General features: G+C 40.1%; 1 protein-coding gene across 1 annotated transcript in view; it reads right to left on the reverse strand.

Annotated features, from left to right (window-relative positions):
- LOC136872005 (uncharacterized) overlaps positions 1-26,802 on the reverse strand; it is a 340,785-nt gene that overhangs the window by 19,685 nt on the left and 294,298 nt on the right. Inside the window, exon 5 of the mRNA XM_068227412.1 lies at positions 14,285-14,461. Coding sequence (XP_068083513.1) covers positions 14,285-14,461 — 177 coding nt within the window. The remainder of the gene's footprint in view (positions 1-14,284; positions 14,462-26,802) is intronic.

Consider the following 26,802-nt stretch of genomic DNA (forward strand, 5'->3'; position numbering starts at 1 on the left):
GGCAAAGGAGATATCCAACGGCTCTTATGTGATAATATCGCTTTTGAATGGGATTGCTCATGACTGTGGAGCAAAGCGCATTTGAAGACATTCCCATTTTCTTGAGAAGTAAGTACTTGTTGGATTTTGAAAATCATCACACCCCTGAATTTGCAATGGATATTACTATTGTCAGTTGTAAAAGACAGTGTAGTTCCATTTAAGAATATAAAAAGTTGGTACCGTTATCTCAGCACATACTGACACTTTGGAAAAGTATTTCAAGTTTGATTATGAACCCATCGGTAACATTACTGAAAGTGAAAACAGTTATTTGAGGTGGACATTTTGGCTGATGAGAGAGAGAGAGTGTGTGTGCATGTGCGTGCATGCCTTGTACACCTTTTGTTTACATCATATACTGACCACTATTAGGGGCTACCTGGCTGAGGTGGTAAAGGCGTGCTCGGTTCGCCCAGAAGGACGTGGATTCGAATTCCCGTCAGGAAGTTGTAAAATTTAAGAAACGAGATTTCCACTTCCGGAGGTGCATATGACCATGAGGTTCACTCAGCCTACACCAAAATGAGTACCAGGTTAATTCCTGGGGGCAAAGGCGGCCGGGCTTAGAGCTAACCACTTTACCCCATCACATGTCAAGGTTAACAAAGGTGGAAGCCTTTACCTTCCACTCCTCCAAGGGCCTTCATGGCCTGTACGGAGGTGACTTTGCTTTTTTTACTGACCACTATTACATTCCATATTTGTGTTAATTATTGCTTGCATTTGAGAGATGGTGGAATTAAACTCCCACTGTTGGCAGTCCTGAAGGGGGTTTCCCATGGTTTCCCATTTCACAACAAACAAATATGGGGATATACTTCAGTATAGCCACAGCTACTTCCTTCCCTATGCTAGCATCGCCACAAACCTATGTGTCAGTGATATATTTCTGTAAACAATTAGCATTTTTTTTTTAAAGTACCAAGTACCGGGTGAGTTGGCCGTGTAGTTAGAAGCACGCAGCTGTGAGCTTGCATCCAGGAGATAGTGGGTTCGAATCCCACTGTCAGCAGCCCTGAAGATGGTTTTCCGTGGTTTCCCATTTTCACAGCAGGCTATGGCTGCTTCCTTCCAACTCCTAGCCCTTACCTATCCCATCGTCGCCATAAGACTTATCTGTGTCGGTGTGACGTAAAGCCACTAGCAAAAAAAATAAAATAAAATAAAAATAAAAAAATACCAAGTACCTGATTAGGTCCTGTTTAGCCATTTATGTAGTTTCTTGGACATACGAGCACTCAAAGGCCTGGGAATTCTATACTGAGGATATGCAGACCTATAACATAACTATTTTGGAAAAAATGTCACACTCGCCCCGCTGAGTGGCTCAGACGGTTGAAGTGCTGGCCTTCTGACTGCAACTTGGCAGGTTCGATCCTCGCTCAGTCCAGTGGTATTTGAAGGTGCTCAAATACGTCAACCTCGTGTCAGTAAATTTACTGGAATGTAAAAGAACACCTGTGGGACTAAATTGCGGCACCTTGGCGGCTCCAAAAACCATGAAAGTAGTGGGATGTAAAGCAAATAACATTGATAAATGTTATACAGACTCCTTTATAGTTATGTTTATTATATAACTTCTTGTTTTGTTTTTACTATTGTTTATACCTCGCCTTGACGCATACTGGTCTTATGACAATGATGGGATAGGAGGGCTAGAACTGGAAAGGAAGCAACTGTGGCCTTAATTAAGGTGCCTGATGTGAAAATAGGAAACCACAGAAAACTATCTTCAGGGCTGCCGACAGTGGGGTCTTGAACTCACCACTTCTTAATGCAAGCCCACAGCTTTGAAACACAAACCGTGCAGCCATCTCGCTTGTTATACCAGACAACTATTATATTTTAATTGAGGATGCCTGGTCGAGGCAGTAAAGACATGGGTAGGTTTTCTGTCAGGAAATCTTAAAGTACAAATATTTATTTGTCAGGAAGTCAAAAAATATAAGAAACTAGATTTCCTCTTCTGGAAGTGTGCATGGCCCTGAGATTCACTCAGCCTACACTAAAAATGAGTACCAGGTTAGTTCCTATGGGTGGCAACTTAACTAAATTCCTGTAGTTCAAATTGAAACCAAGTGTTGGGAATGCACTTCGAAAACGATAAAACACGGGTACAATTCCACAATAATCGAACACATTTATTTTAATACACATATATACATGGAAGCCATCTTGCGAACTACAAAAATGATACCAAACTAAAACTTGAAGTGTGTTTCTTTGCTTATTTCAAAGCTCTCGTAAACAAATCTCAGGAGTAACAAGAATCAAAGAGGTTACACTAACTGATCTCACACAACATCCTCCCACCTAAGTCAAATGAATGTTAACATGAATTGACTTACACCCTTTATGCACAAATTGCCACTTTCATAAAATAGTCCTGAAACAATTACAAAATGATAAAATTCAATAATATAAACACAAATAAATATGTTAATTGACACATATCACAAATTTAACTTTTCTGGCTTGTGAATCAATCGTCCTAGACAAGTTATTTTCACTGTCTGCTTTGAAACTTGAGGACCATCTTCAGCAGGAGTAGAAGAGTCACATGCTCCGGCCTCGTGATTATCCTTTATATTTTTCTCACTTGGAACAAAGTCTTTCCTTAGGTGGTTTCGGATTTCCTGGGTATCCTCAGGTGGTTGAAACTCGAGTTCTAGTGGGTATATTCTTTGAACTGGCCTTATAAGCTCGCCTGAAGCAGTGATGACACGAACTACTCTAACATTGCCATCCTTTCCCTTAACAAGCTCGACAACTCGTCCCAATGGCCAATCCATTCTTCTAGTGTCATCATTGCCAACCAAAACAATTTCCCCCAGTTTGAGATCATGTGGCTTATCCATGCTGGCGAATAACTTCAACTGACCTAAATACTCAGTACGAAATCTTTCTCTAAGATTCTTTTTCAACTGAAGGCGATACTGCAGTCTTCTCCGAAGATCAGTTGCTTCGAACAGGTCATACTCGGGTACTCCTACTTCTTCTATGTCGTGTAGAAACATGTTTGGAGTTAGAGCAGCCAGATCTGATGGGTTGTCAGACAAATAGGTTAATGGCCGAGAATTTAAGACGGTTTCGCAGTCACAGAGGATTGTCTGCATCTCTTCATAGTTGACAGATGATCGACCAAGCACTCGACGGAGAAGAGTTTTGAGCATTCCTACTAGTCGTTCCCACCAACCTCCCCACCATGGCGAAGCTGGAGGATTAAAACGCCAATCTATCTTCCGCGCTGAACTGTATTGTGAGATTGCATTTCAGTCTAGTTTGTGACAGGAGTTCTTAAACCCAACAAAATTTGTTCCCTGGTCACTGTAGACAATGACAGGTCTTCCTTGTTTGCTGCAGAAACGTCTGAAAGCTTGTAGAAAGCTATTTGTTGATAACGAAGATACCAGTTTCAATCGAACTGCACGGTAAACTCCACAAGTGAATAAGCAAACCCATGCCTTCTTCGAGGTTCCATCATCGGCTTTGATGTAGAGAGGACCAGCAAAATCAACTCCAGTAACTTCAAAAATTCTTGCGTCACGCACTCTACTCTCAGGTAAAGGTGAAGGATGAGCCTTCAACTTCTTTGAACTATGACGTTTACAAATCATGCAGGAGTTAATAACAGCTCTAATTGTTTGTCTACCTCCTAGAATCCAATACTGTTGCCTCAGAATTGACAAAAGCATCTGCGTACCAGCATGACAGTTGCTAAGATGGGCGTCCATAATCAGTCGCTGAACGACTGGGTGATCAGCCTTTGGGAGCACAATGGGATGACAAAAGTCCCTGACATCATCCCGGTTTGATATCTTGGTCATCAAACGAATCAATCCCTGTTCGTCAACAAACGGAAGTAAGCTCTTTAGTTTGGAATTGAAAACATCTATGAACACTTCCTCCTGCACCCACCGTAAAATCTTCCTTTCTGCCGTGACAAATTCCTCACTTGTCAGGTCACAATGTATGCGTTGAGCTTTGCTGATGCAACAGTTGGTCAGAAAGCGGAACATCCAGCCTACCATCCTTACAATTTTCTTGTACTGAGAAAAGTGTTGGTAATACCAATCTTTACCGATGTCTTCTGAATTACTTGATATCAATGAAACGACATTCTTCCTACTCTCCGAATTTATCTCTTCCTCATTATAAGAAAAGTCAGTTTGTGGCCAGCAGTCTGGATTTTCTCTCAACCAACCAGGGCCTTCACACCAACGGCATTGTATCAACTTCTTCACAGAACATCCGCGTGATGGAAGATCTGATGGGTTTTCTTTTCCAGGAACATGTCGCCATTCGCAACCAACTGACAGTTCTCGTATCTCTTTAATTCGGTTCATGACAAAAGCATCCCATGCTTCACTTCGCTGAATCCAAGCGAGAACAGTTGAAGCATCTGTCCAAAAAATTGCCTTAATATCGGGAATACAATAATCCTTTACAATCGATGCATATAATCTCGTTGCTATTGAAGCTGCTAAAAGTTCTAACCTGGGAATGGTCAATCCCTTGCCTGATTTTCCAGTTGGTGCAACTCTTGACTTGGCAGCCACCAAGTGAACACTCACTTCACCCCCTTGCTCAACACGCAGGAATACAGCTGCTGCATATGATGTCTGACAGGCATCTGAAAAAATGTGAAGTGTCCAGGAGTCGTCTGGGCTGTTGCAGTTAGACAACCAACGAGGAATCTTGACTTGAGCTAAAAGAGGAACTTCTTCAAGCCAACTCAAGAATTTCATTTTGATCTCTTCATTGACTTCTTCATCCCATGTCAAACCTTCTCTCCAAGTCTGTTGAAGCAACAATTTTGGTATTAATGCTACACTACATGTGACACCCACCGGATCAAAAATTCTATGGGCAGCACTCAAAATAACTTTCTTTGTTATTTTCTCAAAGCTAATCGAAAGAAGGTTATCTATGTTGATTGCTAAGGAATCGTCGGACTTGTTCCATAGGAGTCCTAACACATTGGTAGGTCCGGAAACATCATTACTTCCGGTCAACTCCCACCCTCGAAGACAAAATTGCCGTTCCCTCATGACACCTGAAGCTACATCAATAAACTGTTTAGCTTGTTCTTCATCGTCCAAACTGGCAAGGCAATTATCAACATAGAAGCTATGGGTAAGAAGTTCCACAAATGACTTGGGCCATGGTGACTTCCCTTCCTCACACAGTACTAATGTATTTTCAAGATGAAGTTTGATGCATGATTCTAATAGAAAAGGACTTGGAGAGACTCCAAATACAACACGACAATGTCTGTATGTCTTGAGACTTCCATTTCTGTCTAACCACAAGAATCTCAAAAAATTTCTGTCTCTCTCACGAATGCTGATCTGGAGAAAAGCTCTTCTTATGTCTCCAACAACTCCCACCTTCTTCAGTCGGAAACGAGCCAACACGGAAGGTATTTTCTCAATTAAATTAGGGCCTTTCTCAAGACATTGATTGAGGCTGGGCTGTTTATCTTCTTTAGACGAGGCATCGAACACGGGGCGCACTGGTGTTGTTGATCCAGGTTTCACAACGTGACGATGAGGCAAATAGTGGCAATGAACATCCATTTCCTGAGGAGGCACTTCTTCTATCACCCCTTCCCTCAGCCAATCATCTAGTACTTCCTGATAAGCATCATAGTAACCTTCAGTCTTCAATCTCTTAACAGTAGACATCAGTCTCTTCAGTGATAATTGGTAATTATCAGGCAGTGGAGGATGGTTCTCAACCCATGGGAGGTGAACTTCAATCCGCTCTTCTTCATTGACTGATACTGTATCAAGGAAATGTTGCTGTGTAGTAGACTCAATCTCAGATCTGCTGCGTTTCTCAGATGGATCGCTAATCCCTAAAGTATCTAGAGTCCACAAATCTGTGATGGTGGCTTCTCTTGTTACCATAGCAGTCACCACCATAGCCATACTTTCCTCATTCCTATGTTCTGAAGGTACTTTGCCCATTAAAATCCATCCCAAACGAGTTTCCATGGCCACTAGTCCAGTACTTAGTATCTTGTGGCCTCCTGTAAACAATTTGCCTGCAACATCAGCTCCAATTAATATTTCTATTGGTCCATAAGATTCGATGTCACTCAAAACAATGTTCTGACTACTTAGTTCTTCAATCCAAGGACCTTGCTGTACTAAAGGTATGGCACCACAAATTCTTGTTTGGTCTAATGCTTCAAAGTGACAGTTGTAGCTACCATCCAGACTAGAGAGATAAATAGTGTACACACAATGATGGTATACTCCAGTGTTTGTACCTCCAAATAGCGAGTGTTGGATATTTTCCTGTCTGCCAGTTTGATATCCCATTTCCGTGGCTGTACTCTTCAAAATGTAGGAACGTTGTGATGCTGAATCAATTAATGCTCTTACAGTCCGCTGAACTCTTTGGCCCCGAACCTTGACAACTAGTGTTTGCATCAGCACCCCACAATGGTTCGACAAACTAGCTAAAGCTTCATCTTTCTGGACTTGCGCACTTGAAGCCATTTTGTCTCCTGTTGAGTTCGGTCTCTCTACGGCTGAGTCTACCTGGGTTTGTGGCAACTTATCACACATAACCACAAAGTGTCCTCGACTACAAATGATGCACCTAGGCCTATTTCTACATTTCTTCACTGGATGTCCGACCTTGAGACAAGAAAAACAGCATCTTTTAGTCTCAAGTGCAAGACGACGTTCTTGCAAAGTCATCTTCTGGGCCTTAATACAGTCTTGAGACTTGTGATTAGACGAACAAAAGACACACCCTGCTGTTTCTCTACCAGATGCAGTAAGGAGACCTGCTGCTGTGGGAATGTTCTCATTCGGATTAGTGGTGTAATTCAAGCTCTTTTCCTTCTTCTTTGGACCTCCCTTGACAGCTACCGAAGACAAAACACCAAACCCTGACATAACCAAAGTAATCTTCTGTTCCTGTTCTACTTCACATCTAAGAAATTGCATCAAACTGTCTAAACGATTCTTGGAATTCACACTCTGGTCACCGACACTAGCCCCCCCCTGGTTCAACAGCTGAATTTGAAGAAGACTGGCCAATGAGCGCGATTGAAGAAGTTCTCTCCCAAGTTTTTAGAATGTCCTCAGGCAAACATGACTCTACTAGTGGTAAAAGCATGGAATTACACTTGTCCGTTGTGACACCTAAGGTTCCTAGGGCTCCTATATGACTCTGAAGCTTATCATAGAGGGATGATAAACACACCTTATTAGGGCTCACAGCATTCTGTAAGATTAAACTTAACAACTCCCTAATGTACACTTCTACCAGCAAATCATCCTTCCCATAGCGTGCTTTGAGACTTGATATTGCTTTACAGTAATTTTCTCCGGTAGCAGGAAAGCTCTCAACTAAATCTCTTGCTCTGGATCCAGAAGTGTATGAGGTATTGGAATTTATCACTAGGGTCTAAAAGAGGGTCCTCATCAATTTTCTTAAATTGTGACCAGAAAGGAAGCCAATCTTTTAGTTCACCTCCGAACTTTTTCAATTCCAACAAAGGCAGTTTGTATGAACGCTTAACTTGGAGTGATGAGTTAGAATTAACTGATACTGCAGTAGCTTCTGAGTTCCGGTCTTCATTTAATAATTTCGTAACAACAGTCTTAACCTTATAAAATTTGAACTTATACTCGTCAGCCATACTGATTTCTTTGTCTAACTCGTCATCCCTAACCTCCACGTTCTCAATCATATTAGTGAAGATAAGAGTATCCATACCTGTTAATTCATGAAATTTTGTTTCTAATAGATCCATATGTGCACTAATACTTTCCGTATCTTTCTCCGGCATCTGTAGTAACGCGTCAAGCTCATTGTAGATCTTGGTTATTGATCGCCGTAATACCGCTCTTGATTTCTTTGTCACAGCTATATTCACTTCCATGCTTGAAATACTACGTATGAAACTGTTTATATGATTATATAACTGTCTAATGTCACGGTCGCCAAATGTTGGGAATGCACTTCAAAAACGATAAAACACGGGTACAATTCCACAATAATCGAACACATTTATTTTAATACACATATATACATGGAAGCCATCTAGCGAACTACAAAAATGATACCAAACTAAAACTTGAAGTGTGTTTCTTTGCTTATTTCAAAGCTCTCGTAAACAAATCTCAGGAGTAACAAGAATCAAAGAGGTTATACTAACTGATCTCACACAACACCAAGGGCATCCAAGGGTTATCCTCTTGACATAGTCCAACTTTTCTCTCCTTCCTATCCTTCGAGTACAATAGATCTTGATGTGTACCTTAGCCTACCTCTTTTTCTTCTGCCTTTAGAGAGCTACATCATACTGCTTCCCAGTTAAGGTTTATGTATATGCACTGCAAGGTTCCAAAAATTGGCATTTGCTATAGAGAACAAACCAAGTAGTGCTATGTTTGTTGTCAACATAAACATGATATTGTGAAGAGAAAATAGAAATGAAAAAGATGGTGTAGTATGGATGAGAAATGGAGATTTTATCATCATGAAACGTCATGGGTGTCATAGGGGTGGAGAATGATCAATCGTGCCTCCTGCTGGGTTTGTACCTTGTTTGTTTTGATAAATATGCTTGATGGTAATTTCTAACAAATCATGTAGAAACATATTATTATTATTACTGATTCTTATATTGTGAGCAATTACTGACACAGCAGGTCACAGGCAAAATCAATACACACACATATCTGAGAAGCTATTTGGATTTAGGAAAAGCCAGTCAACCATTCAAGCAGTTGAATCTCTACAGAATGACATAATGGACGTGCTTATATACTCAAGGGGAAAATTCCATGCCGTATTTGTTGACTATACAAAGGCTTTCGACTCAGTCAGTAGGACAAAACTCATGGCTAAACTCGAACACCCCACAGGACAAGAGGAGCCCTTAGTAGGACCGGTAAAGGACATTTTGACGAGTAATAATGTAGTGATAGACGACACAATAGCAGTCTCCTATACAATTGACCAAACTACAGAGACCTGCAGGCAACCCTCTGAGTCCCCTCCTGTCCAACACTGCTACATATGATGTAGTACAAGTGGTAAAGGCAGAAGGGGTTAAGGTTTACGTATATGCAGACAATATGGCCACAGCATCGAGATCAAACAGTTCTTTGCAGACAGCATTTGATCCACTAAGAGAATTGGCTCAGAACAATGATTTGTTTATAAACAGAAACAAGGAAGTGACCATGACCTGCAGAAAAGTGGGCAGAGACACAGCAGATGACATCATCTACTTAGGACCAATGTAGGAAAATTTAAATGCTGGGGGATAATGTTACAACCGCAAGAAACCTCGTACACAGGGCACATAAGAGACAGGGTTACAGTTGCTATAATTGCTATGAATATCATGAATTTGTGTAAAATATCCTTCTGAACAGCAATGAAACCCTTCCAAGCGAAAGTCATATCAGTACTGCCTACTGTATGTATTTGAAATCATCTGACTCTGCATTACCAAAAGCAACGTAAAGAATATTGAAAAAGTAAGAGCAACTTTCCTGAAGCGAGCACTATGTATATACAAATTATAACCATAGAGGTCAGCCTATGAGTTATCCAGGGAACCTATGACACTAGAAGTTCTCCCTCCTAAAGGCCGGTCTCCACTGATTAACATTTAACAACAACATGTTAAATGTTAAAAGTGTTAAATGTTAACTGGTGACACCATCAGCATGTTAAATGTTAAATGTCAAAAACTGTTTCATTTAACATTGTGTCCACACTTAATAAACATGTTAAACTTGACATCCTTTGTTTATATACAGGTAGTTCATCATATCAATTTATGGTAACACATTTAGATGGTGTCTAGTATTTTTAATTAAGGACAATGGACTCAGATGAAGAGGAATTGGCCTTTGTTATTGCCACTGCTGCTTCTTGTTATGATTTAGAAATGCAGTTTTATTAGGCACATTTCCTCCCCTCACTCTGCTCATTGCTTCAAAAGCAAACCACTTTGAAGTATAAACTTCGTCCGCTCCCGACTACCGAATTTTTTGAACTTTCTGCAATTCTCGACTGTACTGGGAGCGGAGGGACGCTAGTTTTTTCTTTGATTTACTCGCGGGAACAATTATAGATATTTTCGAGTTCCTGGAAACTGTCGGCTTTCTTCGCTTTATATCTGTATTCCTCTGATGAGACATCCCACAAATAACGCCATTCTATTATATCATTAATTAAGTCCATAGTAATCTCCTTGCTCTACTCCATTTCTGACTATACATTTTAGTATACTGCAGAGAGAACGACACACGTGCGTGTACTGTATTTGTAGCTTATAACAAAGAGAAGGAGTGTTGCGGAGTGTTGTAATTATAATCCTACTTCATGAGGAGTACGTCGTTTGCGTCGTTTAGGTTATGTGTTGGCATGGAAACATCATGGAAGTTACCGAAGCTGTGCCGACAACGCACGAACAACGAATTGACTTGACATGTTTTCCACTTGGAGCGGAAAACACGCCAACATGTTAAAAGTGTTAACTCAACATTCTGAGTTAACATGCAAAGTCAATTGGAAGACACAATCACAATATACATGTCAACTGTAACATGTTAAATTTAACATGTTGGTGTTAAATGTTAAACAGTGGAGACCGGCCTTAAAACTGATCCTATCACAGATGCAAGCATTTGAACAAGTGTTATGGTACTTGAACACTAGCAGAAGAAAGGAGAAATTTAACTGGATTTTTACAGCACGAAAGCAGAGAAGACTGGAAGGAGGTAAACTACAATTTGAGACATATTTCCACCAGGGTTTCATCACAAGATATGTAATACCGAGTACTTCCATGATCCGTTGCTTGACTTTTTGTGCTCTACAGTGATTGGAAGAGTACAAGAAAAAAGTAATTGGGTTTAATTACAGTTACCTGAGAAATGTTTTACTCAAGTACAAATTACATTTTCAACAATGTAATCAGTAAAATTGCAATTACACTATATTTTGTCAATTGTGGCAATCCGTAATTGGGGGAAGTAGTTGATTTGTTCCATTTATATGTAAGTTATATAAAAAAAAGACACATCAGGCTACAGACCAAGACTGATGAAAGGTTAATGGGTGGGTATTTTTAACAGAACAAAGGAAGGCAGCATCTCTCAGAATGAAAAAAATATTGGGCTGATAGGAAATCAAGAAATCCTTCGTATAATTGACTAGAGTGGTCCAATGTAGGCCATAATAAAATGTAAAATCTATATATATAAAATAAGAGTTTTGTCTGTACATTGCTCAGAATTTGAAAATAATGGTATTTCTGTATCGATCATGTCCACAGTAACAAGAAAATGCAGTTTTTACTTTTCCATAATTTCTGTCTGTCTATCTGTCTGTCTGTATGTATGTATGTACACACATCACGAGAAAACGGCTGAAGAGAATTTAATAAAAACCGGTATGTAGAGTTGGGGGGTGAGTCGCTACAATCTAGGCTATAAATTATTTTATTCACGCTGAGTGAAATGGTAGTTTAGGGGAAGGCCTAAAATTCAATTCTCAAATATTTATATTATTAGTGGTTATATCGATAAATACTACAATTAAATTTATGATCATTTACGTCTTATGCATTTTTACCGTACCGGCTATGAGCCCCGACAAAATGGGTAAACAGAATTTAATGAAAATCGGTATATAGAGTCGGGGAATAAGAAACTACAGTTTAAGCTATAAACAATGTTATTCACCCTGGGTGAAATGGTAGTTTAGGGGAAGGCACCTAAAATTTAATTTTTAAATGCCTATGTTCTTGGTCCTACGAATAAGTACTACATAACAAATGTTATAGAGAATATAATTTCCGATCATTTATGTTTTATTCAGTTTTACTGTACTGACTATGATAAGAGTGGTATTTCAGAACAAGAAGACAATAATGTGACGGCCTACAATATCGAAAGCGCGTAGCATAGATCAACAATAACATTACACTGACCGTTGTTTGTTGTAATGATCTTTGTCTCTTATGCTGACATTCAACTCCGATAGATGGGATTACTGCTACGTACCGAGTATAACAGCCTAACTGAATATTGGCGGGAAATAGCTGAGGAGTTAGATAACTTTCTTCTTTAGCATGCCAATCCTCTGGTTCATACATTTTCTGATACTGCTGGTACGTAACACACTGGTTCATCATAGAATGCCAGCTATTTGATACCTACTCTGACGCGCTGTTTTGAATGAGCAGTGTGCGCACTTAAGTCAGAGGCTCAGTTAGTAGTAGTAGGAGTAGTAGTATGAACTGGTCTGGAATTACAATTTAGCCCTATTCCAAATTATAGTACCAGAATTCACTAAATAACTCAAAATTCAACATTGAAAAGAGCCGTTTCTTAGGAAAAGCTTCTTCCTCTCCACTTTCATTAAATCTACATTAATTTTATTCCAAACTAGCAGCGAAGATGTGGTTTCTTCTCTGGCTTGGAGGAAAAATTGCTTCCACGTCAGATAGTTCTTTCCCCCGCCAGTGTAGTGAATAGAGAGTTTCCGACTCATCGGGTACTCCCAGGAAGCCGATAAGTAAACGGGCATAGTTTTTGCCCTGGGACTATCCACTATTTGAACACACACACACATCCGTCGAAAAAAAGGACGAGATTGTTCATGGATCACGGATGTCTGCGTCTTGGCCATTCCAGCTCTATAGCTTTGGACTGTTAGTTCGGCAGCGTAGTACTGTTCGTTGAAAGTGAAAAAATGTGTGGTTTTTCATTTGATCGAGTATTTCATATGAAGGCATTGCTTTTAATCGCGCCATTCCTACCGACGTCATTGTAATGACCCATGTTCATTTCAGTTGGGAAAACTACTAAGAGAGTCTTTCTGAGAATCTATAAAGGCAGGCGGAGAGTGAGTGTCTGCCATTATAATGAAAACTCCCCAACCTGATTGTGACTGACGGTAGGCAAGGTGGCCGACCATTACAATGAAAATTCCCTAACTCAGTCTTGATATTAGAAAAGACGTTGGTGACTTGCCCGTCGTGCTTCTAGGGCAACGTTAAGAGCTATGCAACTTAATACAATCTTGCTCACAACGTTTACACTACCTAAGAATTCTGTATAAAATTTACAATTCCGTAGCGAAGCACGGGTACATCAGCTAGTAAATATATAAAAGGAAATCACTGACATTTTTTGCATGGTGCTAGAATAACACATAGTTTGCAAGGAAAAGATATTACTTATTTTGAGGGAGTTAATGACTTTTAGCTTTTCAAATAATTTTTCATTTACTTAGCAAATAAATTAATTGGTTCTTAAGATTCTCATCGCTAAGCCTTGACGTCTCTAGGGGAAGGTACATTTGTGCATTCGCTGAAAAGATGCCCTACAGGGGCACTTGAAGGAATATATGTGTTTCATTTTAAGCACATTGTTGGTATTTGTATGATGTCTTTGAAAGTACTGGAGATGTAAGAAAGTTTCTCATTGAGAACTGGTGATGCTACTGGTTCTGCTGTAATGGAACTAAAAATGTTATCTTCACCATCGTTTATTTGTTCATTTTCTGCTTCCGTGCAATGTACAGTATATCAGTTACAAGAACGTAACAATTACTAGAATGTAATGGTTACAATTGTATTTCAAGAAGTAAATTACAAGTAAAAATTACATTTTGTAAAAAATATAATTATACATAAAATTTACTAAGAATGTGTCCAGCCCTGCGGTGTAGGGGACAACACGTTCGCCTGTCACCCGGCAGCCCCAGGTTCGATTCCTGGCCGGGCCGGGGTTTTGTAATTGTAATGATTAATATCCCTGGCCTGGGGACTGGGTGTTTGTGTCGTCGTTAACGTTCCTTTCCTCACATTCAACACTCTACACTTCCGCAACTACACTTTCACACAGGTTCCTATCAAATGGTGAAAGTAGTAGCAAAAGATCTTCAGAGGTCGACGCCACGAACAAATATCATACAAAAGTACTTACAATGTAGTTGTTACAAGTAATGTGATTACTTTTACTCAATTACTTCACCACTCTGGTACTATCTGTGCTAGACCTGCAGCAGATAGACCTACCATGCTTATTGAGTGTCCAAAACGATCTGTATCGGTAAGAAATTTCTGCGATGATGGGACTTAAAAGCGACAAAATGTGTAAGAATATATTTAACCAATATAATTCCACGTGGCCATTGGCTGCTGTAAATATATTATTATATTGTGAGCAATTAATAAAATACTTACTTGTACAGTCTGGTAGGGTATTGTTCCAAGTGTTATTATTGATACACTGAAGAACACGAGTCTTTTCAAGCGTGTCTGGGAAAGCATAACCCACACAGCACATGTATTCTCCGAATGTCTCATTTCTGTAGATAACATAGCCGTCATGAGGAGGTGAAGGATGTACACATCCTATGGCTGAAAAATCAAATGTATTCAAATAATGTACAGCATTAAGGAAATATTTTAATAATATTAAAATATTATTTTCCAACAAGAACAGTAGGCTACTATTGTTTATGTTTTTAAGTAGTTTCTGCTGGCTTAATAATAATAAGAAATTAGATTTCTATATTGATGTATTTGTTGTTACTTTTACTGTACTATGTGCGAGTTTTAGTTACCTGTGTGATTGGACTAAGTGACTGTGAGTGCATCAAGAATGCCTTTACAACAACAAAGAGGCCAGTATCAACAGCTCACTGCCATTGAACAAGGCTGTAAATAGGGCTACGTGAATAGTGCTGAACAATGAGCATTTGAATATGTACAACTAAACTTCTCTAATTTAGTTTGAATGACGTATTGATAGCATATTACGGAAATAAATACACTTTAGGATTAAATACACTGGCAGAAAAAAATATCCAAACACCAAGAAGGGGTTGTGTTAGATTAAGGAATATAGGTAGGCACATTTTTACATCTGAAAGACGATGATTCAAATTTCCCGCAAATCGCATTAGTGTGGTGCTAGTAGCGGTCCTATGATGTTTAAATATGGACTGTACTATGTGCGAGTGTTAGTTACCTGTGTGATTGGACTAAGTGACTGTGAGTGCATCAAGAATGCCTTTACAACGACAAAGAGGCCAGTATCAACAGCTCACTGCCATTGAACAAGGCTGTAAATAGGGCTACGTGAAGGTGGATTTTCCTTCTGCACTATTGCAGAACGACTTGCCAGGAATATCTCCAATGTGCATGTGTGCTGGCACCAGTGGTCATGAGACGGTATGCTCGCAAGAAGACCGGGCTCCGGGCATCCCCGTGGCACCACTGAGAGGGAAGACCACCGTATTTGGCAATATAGCTGTGGCGCAGCGGACTGTGTCTACAGCAGCAATTCAAGTGGCAGTTGGCACCACAGTGATGCAACGAACTGTTCGAAATCGGTTACTTGATGGACAGCTCCGAGTCAGACACCCTGCGGCATGCATTCCACTTACCCCAAACCACCATTGTCTGCGACTTCAGTGGTGTCAAGCAAGAGCTCATTGGAGGATGGAGTGGAGGTCCGTTATGTTTTCCGATGAAAGCCGGTTCTGCCTTGGTGCGAGTGATGGCCGCGTGCTGGTTAGGAGGAGGCCAGGTGAGTGCCTGCATTCCACGTGTCTGCAGCATCTACATACTAGACCTACATTGGGAGTTCTGGTCTGTGGAGCAATTTCCTATGACAGCAGAAGCACCCTCGTGCTTATCCCATGCAATCTGACTGTGCAGATGTGTATGTCTGTCTGGTGATTTGACCTGTTGTGCTGCCATTCATGAACAGCATTCCCAGGGGTGTTTTCCAACAGGATAATGCACGCCCCAATGTGCTCTACAGAGTGTTGACATGTTGCCTTCACCTGCTCGATCCCTCAATCTGTCCCCAATCGAGCACGTATGGGACATCATTGGATGACAACTCCAGCGTCATTCACAACTGGCATTAACCATCCCTGTATTGACCGACCAAGTGCAACAGGCATGGAACTCCATCCCACAAGCTGACATCCGGCACTGGCGTAGCCAGGGGGGGGGCCCAGGGGGGCCGGGCCCCCCCCAAAATATTTCCTGAAACTAGAGCAAGGATTAGCCGTGGTTTTACGTACGGTACGAACAACTTAAAAACGTACGCCGAAATGTTAAATTAACGTAGCTACATTAATCTATTAGTAGGGCTCAATAGGGACATACATAATTCTCCATATTTGTACTGCTTGAATGAAAGGAAGACACTTAGGATTGTGATGCGCGAGGATATTTCCTTGTAGAGGCCTCAGTATTGGGAATGAAACCGGGTATTGACAAATGTCAAGACATGAAGAAAGGGCCAATTAGCAAGGGATTACTCAGCAGGGGGCCGGAACGTGACCACCGAAATAACGGGGGCCACGTCCAGAAACAGCTGCAAGCTTACAACATCGTGTCAGCTTTTGCAGATCGGTTCCAGGAAATAACAATGTCCTACGGATCCTCGGGTTGCACCGTGGTTGAGAGATGTGCTGTGTTTGAGTTGCAGCGTTGGGAAGACTGTGACAGGATTGTGATCTGCATGTTAGTTCCTCATTTTGTGCCATATAAGCAACATTTTTTAAGTTTTGTCACTGAAAAGCCAACACTATGTGCATCCTCGGTAAGTTATGAAAAAGTTTTTTTGTTTTAATTCTTACAGTGCCAAGACAATCACGGATGCGTGCCTAAGTTCGATAGGTAGGCCTATATATTTTGTCAAATGCCCGGGGACTGATTGGAGCCTCAAATGGCACCATCAAAAGTGCGGGTAAATACTTTGTAATTGGCGGGCGTGATAACTCAGTTCCAATGCTTCTATCTTCTCATCAGGACGGCCCAGGCTTGAATCGTAGTCGATGCATGAAACATTTTTAAAATGGGTAGTCACGTTCTATTGATACGGATTCTACTTAAAACACTAGATCCCGTCCCTTACCTTTCTTTATACTTTTGAGCCAGAACCGTATCATTTATGGTGGTGTATTTTGAGTATCCAACCATTCTTCGGACTTACCTTGTACCTTAAATGCTGAGTGGATGCAGTGGCGTACCCACAAAATAATTTCAGTGGGTGGGGTGTAAGTCCAGGCCAGTAGTGTGGATACAGCTTTTCCTTGGAAGGGGTTGTGAAAATATTTTTTATTCTTTAATTAGAATCTGCTTTACGTCGCACCGTAGGTCTTTAATGGCGACGATGGGAAAGGAAAGGGCTGAGAGTGGGAAGAAGCGGCCGTGGCCTTAATTAATTAACGCACAGCCCCAGCATTTGCCTGGTGTGAAAATGGGAAACCACAGAAAACCATATTTAGGGCTGCCGACAGAGGTGTTTGAACCCACTATCTCCCGGATGCAAGCACACAGCTGTGCGCCCCTAACTGCACGGCCAACTCGCCCGGTGAATATGAAAAGAAAGCCGGTCCTACCGAGTGCGGTGACGGATCTTCAGTAGATATTGTTGTTTTGATTGTTACCATGTACAACCATAGCTTTTGTACTCTTAACATAATCCGGCTGCATTATTGAAGCTGTTCGTAAAATTGATAATATTGTTCTTCGTTTGTGAGGAAGTAGAATCTTCATTTAATTTGTCTTCTTAAAAAAAAAGAACCACTTTGGTACTACACCCCGTGAAGGTGACTACCTTCCAGGCCGTATATATTTCGATTACGAGAGACTCAAGGAAAACTCTACTGCACCCAAAAACAAGGCTGTATCCTCCCCATCCCATGCCTTTCTTAACTCTGTCGGTGCCGGGAATCGAATGCAGGATGTCTTAAGTCAAATTCGAAAATAAGTAGACCTAAAAGTACCAGCCGGCCCCACAGTGTACGGGTAGCGTGCCTGCCTCTTACCGGAGGCCCCGGGTTCTATTCCCGGCCAGGTCAGGGACTTTCACCTGGATCTGAGGGCTGGTTCGAGGTACACTCAGCCCACGTGTTTATAATTGAGGAGCTATCTGACGGTGAGATGGCGGCCCCGGTCTAGAAAGCCAGGAATAACAGCGGAGAGGATTCGTCGTGCTGACCACACAACACCTCGTAATCTGCAGGCCTCCGGGCTGAGCAGCCGTCGCTTGGTAGGCGATGGCGCTTCGGGGCTGTTACGTCATGGAGTTTGATTTGGAAAAGTGAACAGAGAAGGAAGCGACACCCCTGCAAGGCTCCTTAGCTTCCAGCTAGTTCTTCTGTCCGGCCTCGTGCGTTTAGGACAGTAAAAAAACGTACGCCTTAATAAATGCTCTCATAAAACCTTTGTAAAAATACTAGTTGCATCTATTTATAACAATAATCACAAACGCCTCCTTTTCATGTGGGTCAGTTGGTTGAGTCGCTGTCCTTCTGAGTCTGAGTTCGCAGATTCAAATCCCGGATTGGATCGGTAACCATTAAAACGGTGTTGAAATGGCAACAGATCAGTGTCGTTGATTTCTGGCACGTTAATAAAAATTATAGATACGAATATTAGTGTCACGAAACTCTAACTTTATACTACTATATTCTGTATCCCAGACTTGCGTGGAAAAGTAATTAACAATTTACTTTACGTCACACCGACATAGATAGGTCTTATGGCGACGTCGGGATAGGAAATGCCTAGGAGTGGGAAGGAAGCGGCCGTGGCCTTAATTAAGGTACGGCCCCAGCATTTTCTTGGTGTGAAAATGGGAAACCACGGGAAAACATTTTCAGGGCTGCCGACAGTGGGGTTCGAATCCACTATCTCCCGGATGCAAGCTCACAGCTGCGTGGCCCTAACCGTGTTGGAAACTAACAGGACGAGGTAAACCCTACATAGCATTTGTTGTAACGTGTATTTTTCTTTACCAACTAACAAAATATCTATACCCATACGCTTTACATTATTTATTTATTTATTTATTTATTTATTTATTTATTTATTTATTTATTTATTTATTTATTTATTTATTTATTTATTTATTTATTTATTTATTTATTTATTTATTTATTTATTTATTTATTTTATTTTCTTGTCTGTTTATTAGTGCCTTCAGTACACTGGCGAAGTTAGGGGTCCAGGCCCTCTTGTACACTTAACCACATACTAATCAAAATCTTAAATAAAATACTGAGATTCTTAAAATAGTTAAAACTACATAAATTAATAGAATTTAAAATAAATTTAAATAAATTACGTACTAAATTAATATTAGAACTAATTAATATTAAAAACTCTTAAACATGGCTAATCCTCAGGAACGCACACATTCATACTTCAACCATTCAGTCAGCTGTCCTCAGCAGGTAGTCTCGGCAGGTGACCTTAAATCGTGATTTAAAAAAGCTAGTTTCTCTGACCTGAACTGGCAGGGAATTCCATAATCTGGCGACAGTCACCACAAATGATCTAATAATTTTATTTGTGCGGTGCAGTGGAATAGAAAGAATGGATCTAGACGTGTATTAATGTTGTGAAATGATGATAAAAAGATGAATTTAGAAGAAATATACATTGGCTGACTTTCAGCTACCACTCTGATCACCATCGTCAAAGTGTGTAGCTGCCGACGTTTATCAGACATCAGCCATGAGACAGCCTGATAGTATGGGGTGATATGAACATAGTACCCGATATTGTAAATAAATCGCAGGCAGGAATTCAGTGCTCGTTGAAGTTTAAGTGTTTCTTCTCTCGTCATGTCAACTAAAACAACGTCACAATAACCAAGAATAGGGAGAATGAGTGTCTGTAGTGTCTGTATTAGTTTGGCCTGTAGCTCAAATGGAAATACATTCCTCTGTCGTTTAAGAGGGTGAAGAACTCGAAAAATCTTTTTACGTATTTCTTTCGTTTGATCAGACCAATCAACTGTTACATTCATCATTACGCCGGGGTTTTTAACCGTTTTACTGTAGGGAATAATGTACCATTCAGTAGGATAGGCGGGATTGCGACATTGTTTGAGAAGCTCAGTAATATTCGTGATCCAATTATAATTGTCTGAGTTTTTTTGCAGTTCCGTTTAGTAAACAGTAGTTCAGTATGTGCGTCAGTATAGGCGAGATAGCACCCATAATGTTATGTATAAAAGTAATAGGAATATCATATACACCTGTAGTCTTTGATTTAATCGAGTACAAAGCCTTTTAACCTGATTTTCTGTGACACTGTGAAATGTGAATGGCGGATTGGCTGGAGGGGAGGGCGGTGAGTCGGTGCAGTTAATTTGGGTAGGTTGAATATTTATTCTACTAAAGTAATCGTTCAGTTCGTCAAGTGGAATGTCAGGAGTTGTCTGTCTCTGTTGATGTTTTCCTATTCCCAGAGCTCTAAGTTGGTCCCATGCGCGATTAGAATTTAAGTTGTTAGCTAAAATCCGAAAATATATGCATTTTTAAATTTCTGATTAACTGCTTTGTGCGATTTCTTAAGATGCGGTTAGATTCGAAGTCTGTGTCATCTAGGGTTTGTTTATAATGTCGAAATAACGTGTCACGGTGGGCCATCATTCTCTTGCCTTCATCATCTAGCCATGGACAAGAAGGACGAGAAACCTGTATTCGACGCGCATTATTTGTATAAAATGTCACTTCTTTATTGCTTATCACATGACCATTATTATTATAACATTACCGTATTTGTTCTAAACCAGAATATTGCATCCTTACTCAAAGTGTTTATTCTTGCATTCATTTCACTTCTACGCGGAATATATGAAATGCTGCAGTTATGTTGGGATGGGAGTAACAGAGATAGCTGGGGGACCGGGGGGTTGTCGTCCAAGGAGTCCAGACACCCCAGGAGTTTTAACGAAAGTTCTTTTATTGAGCATTTTATATATAATGTGCATTAATATTAGCTTCCGGAGTCCTACTCATTGGCTGAATGATCAGTGTTGAGGCCTTCGGTTCAGACGGTTCCAGGTTCGATTCCCGGCTGGGTCGGGGATTTTAATCGCGTCTGAATAATTCTTCTGGCTTGGGACTGGGTGTTTGTCCCAACATATTCATATTCAGACAACATACTACATTACCAACCACCAAATAAACACACAACACTGATTACATCCCTCTATATAGGGTTGGCGTCGGGAAGGACATCCGGCCGTAAAACAGGGCCAAATCCACATGTGCGACACATTTCGCACCCGCGACCCCACAGATGTGGGGAAAATGGGGAAGAAGAAGAAGAAGAAGGAAATTACTATTAGCTTCCGGAATCCGCACGAATCCACCACTCTTACTTGGATCCAAGGACACTCATTTCCTTTTTCGGTATTCTACACCACCTAAACTACGGAAGTTTGGACACCTATCAAAATAAAATTCTGGATGAATGGGCCCCCCCCAAACTGAAATCCTGGCTACGCTACTGACATCCGGCACCTGTACGACACAATGCATGCACGTTTACATGCCTACATTCAACAGTCAGGCGATTACACTGGTTATTAATGGACCAGCATGGCACATTTGCAATAGCTTTTCTCACACAGATATTAACCTGTAGTCTTGCACCTTTAATCAATTAAATATGTTACCTCGACAAATATATTGCCAAGATTTCTATATTCTACATTTCTTATTTCATGGTGTCTGGATATTTTTTTTCTGCCAGTGTAAATAGGTATCTAACTTGAATTTGAAATATTAGCCTGTACCAGGTGGGCCAACCACCCCTTGTGATCTAGTTTTATGCAATCCCTCATGTTTACTACAATTCTGAAATACATTAGTTCCCCTCCCTAAACCGTGGTATTATAACGAGATGTGTGGTTATTGGCTAGAGCAGGTTTTCCCAAACTTTTGTGTCTGAGGCCCCCTCAGCATAACACATTATGTCCAAGGATCCTGTAGCCACAGGACATACCTAGTTCTAAATTCAATGAACATACAAACAGAATTTTGTAATATTACTATTATTTGATTGTATTTGTATAAATTAGGACTAATATTTACTTTCCTTTAAATTTAAATTTTAACTTCATTTACATAAAGATACTTTATATATGGATAGAAATTATAAAATAATGTGACATTTAGCTAGTAATTACAACACTCTCGACCTGTTAAGTTACTTGAGAAAATTCACTTGGTACGGTTGTTGGATCAACAGGATGGATTGTGCTGTTTTCCAAGCATGGACATCCAAACCGAAGATCAGTCTCTACATTAGTTCCATTTCTACTGGGCCAGTTGGCCGTACGGTTAGGAACGTGCAGCTGTGAGCTTGCATCCGGGAGATAGTGGCGACGAAACTGCCGTATCGTAAGTTACGAACTTCATTTCCGAGTTGACGTTTAACCAATAATGTAGAGTTTGAGGGATGTTCCACCATTCAACACATTGCAACAATTTATTAAATTATAAGAAGACTGGTTTCGACATCATCGGTTCTTGGTGAAAATTAAATTAAGGGAAATCTGATAACAATCATATCATGAGTCGAAACTGGTCTTCTTATAATTTAATAAATTGTTGCAATGTGTTGAATGGTGAAACATCCCTCAAACTCTACATTATTGGAAACTGCCGTAGTAAATTGTAAGTGTAATTGTAATTGTAATTGTTAGTAACATATAACTTTGCGTTACCTTGACACCTGCCTTCAATACATTTTTATGGGGTAGGAAAAGTGCTTGTGAAAATTTTGGCAGTAAATGAAAATGACATGTGAGTGGGAGTAAAATGTATAAAAGAGGGATGCACCGTCTTTAAAACACACATTGTATCAATAGAATTCGAGGTGAGTCCACGTATTTCAGAGTAACTTTATAAACCAGCGTTTGAAAGACTAAGTCCCAAGGGAAGATAGGTTTTGGCTGAAGAGGGCTGTAATATCATCTCCAAGTGGAGATAGGTTTTAAACCTCATGTCATTTTTCAGGGACAGGTAACAGACAGTCATTCCAATGCCGCGATCCTGCAACTGAAGTTATAAATAATAATTGTTGTATTTTAAGATAATGCGTGTGCGGGTCGGTGTTCGACAGGCGTGTTCGGTCCGTGCAAGGAAGATAACGTGTTAAGGGTGTTTTTATGTCATTATTTTCAGGTGAATCAGATAAAAGGAAAATATGTTTGTAAAGCCACGATCTGTCGATATGGCTAAATAAAACGATTGAGAGCCTGGTGAATCTGTAAAGATGGAAGGAGATATACGAATACAGGTATGTGAATTACCACCTTGTTAAAATGCTTTTGTTTCATGATGTCACCGTGTTTTTACTTGTGTATCTGGGACACATTTTGGTCACCCTTTTATTTCGTGAAAGTGTCAGAGAAATGTGACAAAAGGTCATTTGTTTTATTTTCTTGGATAATCGGGAAAGTCGCGAAACTAGCCTGTGAAATGTTGTAGAGTAATAAATTATGATGATTGTGAAATGAATTTAATGTGTAAAGTAAAGTATCATTTCCGTACGTTTATTTTCTATATTTGTGGATTGTCAAAGTTAAGATATTAATTTGTCACAAAATTCTGTTCGATGTAAAGACCAATTCATGTAAGCATAATCCGTGGTTATTCAGTTAGATTTGATGTGAAGGCACACCGTTGTGTTAAGCGATGTGAATTTTTATTCAAGGGAAGTTACGGGGCGAGATTGATAAAATGTTGTCACAGGGATAGCTATTCCAAAGTCTGTTGAAATCTGTGTAGAATTGATGAGAGGAAAATAACAGTAAAATTTTTGTAAGTCAAGTTGTGAAATCCGGTTTTGGAAACATTTAGCTCAGATATGCGGGGACCGATGGGTAGTTGTCACAGATTGTTTGTGTAACAGCATTGTGGGTTACCCAAGAGAGATATTCCATATTATTGTCGTGTCGAGTTAAGCGAGTGTTTCAAGTCTTGAGAAATGGGAGGTAAAGAAGGTTTGTTAATCAGGTTGTTGAAATCCTGTAGTGTTGATGCCGGGATGTTCAGTGTAGGAAACCCGAGGAGTTATTTTGTGTAATTTATTGAGATGGGAATAGGTTCAGTCCATAATTAGGATTCCACGTGAAACTGTAGGTCCATGAGGGATAAGAATATTTGAGTGACATCTTAAATTCTCTTCGCGTACTGTAATCTATGTTGGTCAAGAATTATATTTCATGTGAATTGACAGCAAGGCAATTTTTTTCCCTTTCATTTTGACGCAGGTTAAAAACACGACTAGCACACATATGTTTCGTTTCTAGATAACGAAGGAGAGACTAGTGTCCCGTTACTCAGGCCAGCTGTTAGTCGATAGAGCTCGCTACTAGAATCTAACTGTAACTGGAATTTGTCATGTGTAGTAAAATGTTTAGAATCAGATTTCATTCTTTAGAAGAGACTTGTTTTAATAGATTTGAATTCATTTTTTGAAGCGACGGAAATGAGACGATGAGATTGATAAACCGTTTTCAGGGATGTCAAATTTGAAAATTGATAGTAATGTTGTCTGACATTATTCGAGGATTGCACAAAGTCTTATTTTTAAATGTCACGAAGCGATGTGACAAGGATTTGGTTATTTTGCGTTGTGTGCTAATTTGTGCAGAATGTAGGATTTAATGTTAGGATTATCCAAGCTAGTTTCTTAATGATTAGTGTTAACGTAACCTTGTTGAGTGTCGTCATGAAATAAATAAATAGTATTGGGAATCACAACAATGTATTCCATTTTCAGCAGCAATGAATAAAGTGAACAATAAAACGATTATGTAACTGAAATAATTAGGGACTTTTTAAAGAAACCATTCGTCCGGGGTAGATAACATTTTTTGTCAATTAGGATTATAAGATTACTTCAGTTTATTAAATTATTAAATTCAGTGACATCGTATTTTGAGGATTAAAACCAAGTGACTAACTAATAAATGTATTCTGGAAATCTTAGTTTATGTCATCAACTACTGTAAATTAATTGCGTTCAGCCTTCAGCTTAGAAATTTGGATGGTCATGGGGTCATCAACCTCAGTGACTAAGATTAGGGCTATTTGCCATTATAGCATCATTTTCCTTGCGGTAATCATCCACAATGACTTTAACGTAAATTACAAAGTTAGATGTCTGTCCATGACATAGTCACAGGTCACATTGATTCAGTGAAGGGTCCATGCCATACAACCACTGTCTGGCACATACTGACTGGACTGCCTGAATTATACCAAGAGTCCAGAGCTCATGCTACGGGGGCTGGATCATTACGAACAGGAATATCATTGCACGCAACATAGTTTCTGTTAGGCACGTAAATGAGCGAATGATGTGGGTAGATTTGTTAGATTTGTCAGTGGGAGGAATTAGGACAAGAATTGTGTCCGTGTATTCACCATGTGAGGGTGCAGATGAGGATGAAGTTGACAAGTTTTATGAAGCATTGAGTGACATCGTGGTCAAGGTCAACAGCAAGGATAGAATAGTGCTAATGGGTGATTTCAATGCGAGAGTTGGGAATAGAACTGAAGGATACGAAAGGGTGATTGGTGAATGTGGGGAAGATATGGAAGGTAATGGGAATGGGAAGCGTTTGCTGGACTTCTGTGCTAGTAAGGGTTTAGCTGTTACGAATACATTCTTTAAGCATAAGGCTATTCACCGCTACACATGGGAGGCTAGGGGTACCAGATCCATAATAGACTATATCTTAACAGACTTTGAATTCAGGAAATCTGTTAGGAATGTACGAGTTTTTTGCGGATTTTTCGATGATACAGACCATTATTTGATCTGTAGTGAACTAAGTATCTCTAGGCCTAGGGTAGTGAACGTGAAATCTGTCTGCAAACGAATAAGGGTAGAAAATCTCCAGGACGAGGAAATTAGACAGAAGTACATGGATATGATTAGTGAGAAGTTTCGAACAGTAGACAGTAAGCAGGTTCAGGATATAGAAAGTGAATGGGTGGCATACAGGGATGCTGTAGTAGAAACAGCAAGGGAATAACTAGGAACAACTGTGTGTAAAGATGGGAAAAGGTGAACATCTTGGTGGAATGATGAAGTGAGAGCAGCCTGTAAACGTAAAAAGAAGGCTTATCAGAAATGGCTCCAAACAAGGGCCGAGGCAGACAGGGATTGGTACGTAGATGAAAGAAACAGAGCGAAACAAATAGTTGTTGAATCCAAAAAGAAGTCATAGGAAGATTTTGGTAATAACCTGGAAAGGCTAGTTCAAGCAGCAGGGAAACTTTTCTAGACAGTAATAAAAAATCTTAGGAAGGGAGGGAAAAAGGAAATGAACAGTGTTTTGAGTAATTCAGGTGAACTCATAATAGATCCCAGGGAATCACTGGAGAGGTGGAGGGAATGTTTTGAACATCTTCTCAATGTAAAACGAAATCATCATGGTGGTGTTGCAAACAGCCAAGCTCATGGGGAGGAGGAAAATGATGTTGGTGAAATTATGCTTGAGGAAGTGGAAAGGATAGTAAATAAACTTCATTGTCATAAGGCAGCAGGAATAGATGAAATTAGACCTGAAATGGTGAAGTATAGTGGGAAGGCAGGGATGCAATGGCTTCATAGAAAAGTAAAATTAGCATGGAGTGTTGGTAAGGTACCTTCAGATTGGACAAAAGCAGTAATTGCACCTATCTATAAGCAAGGGAACAGGAAGGATTGCAACAACTATCGAGGTATCTCATTGATTAGTATACAAGGCAAAGTATTCACTGGCATCTTGGAAGGGAGGGTGCGATCAGTCGTTGAGAGGACGTTGGATGAAATCCAGTGTGGTTTCAGACCACAGAGAGGCTGTCAGGATCAGATTTTCAGTATGCGGCAGTTAACTGAAAAATGCTACGAGAGGAATAGGCAGTTGTGTTTAT

Source organism: Anabrus simplex, chromosome 4 (assembly GCF_040414725.1).
Source record: "Anabrus simplex isolate iqAnaSimp1 chromosome 4, ASM4041472v1, whole genome shotgun sequence".
Classification (NCBI taxonomy): domain Eukaryota; kingdom Metazoa; phylum Arthropoda; class Insecta; order Orthoptera; family Tettigoniidae; genus Anabrus; species Anabrus simplex.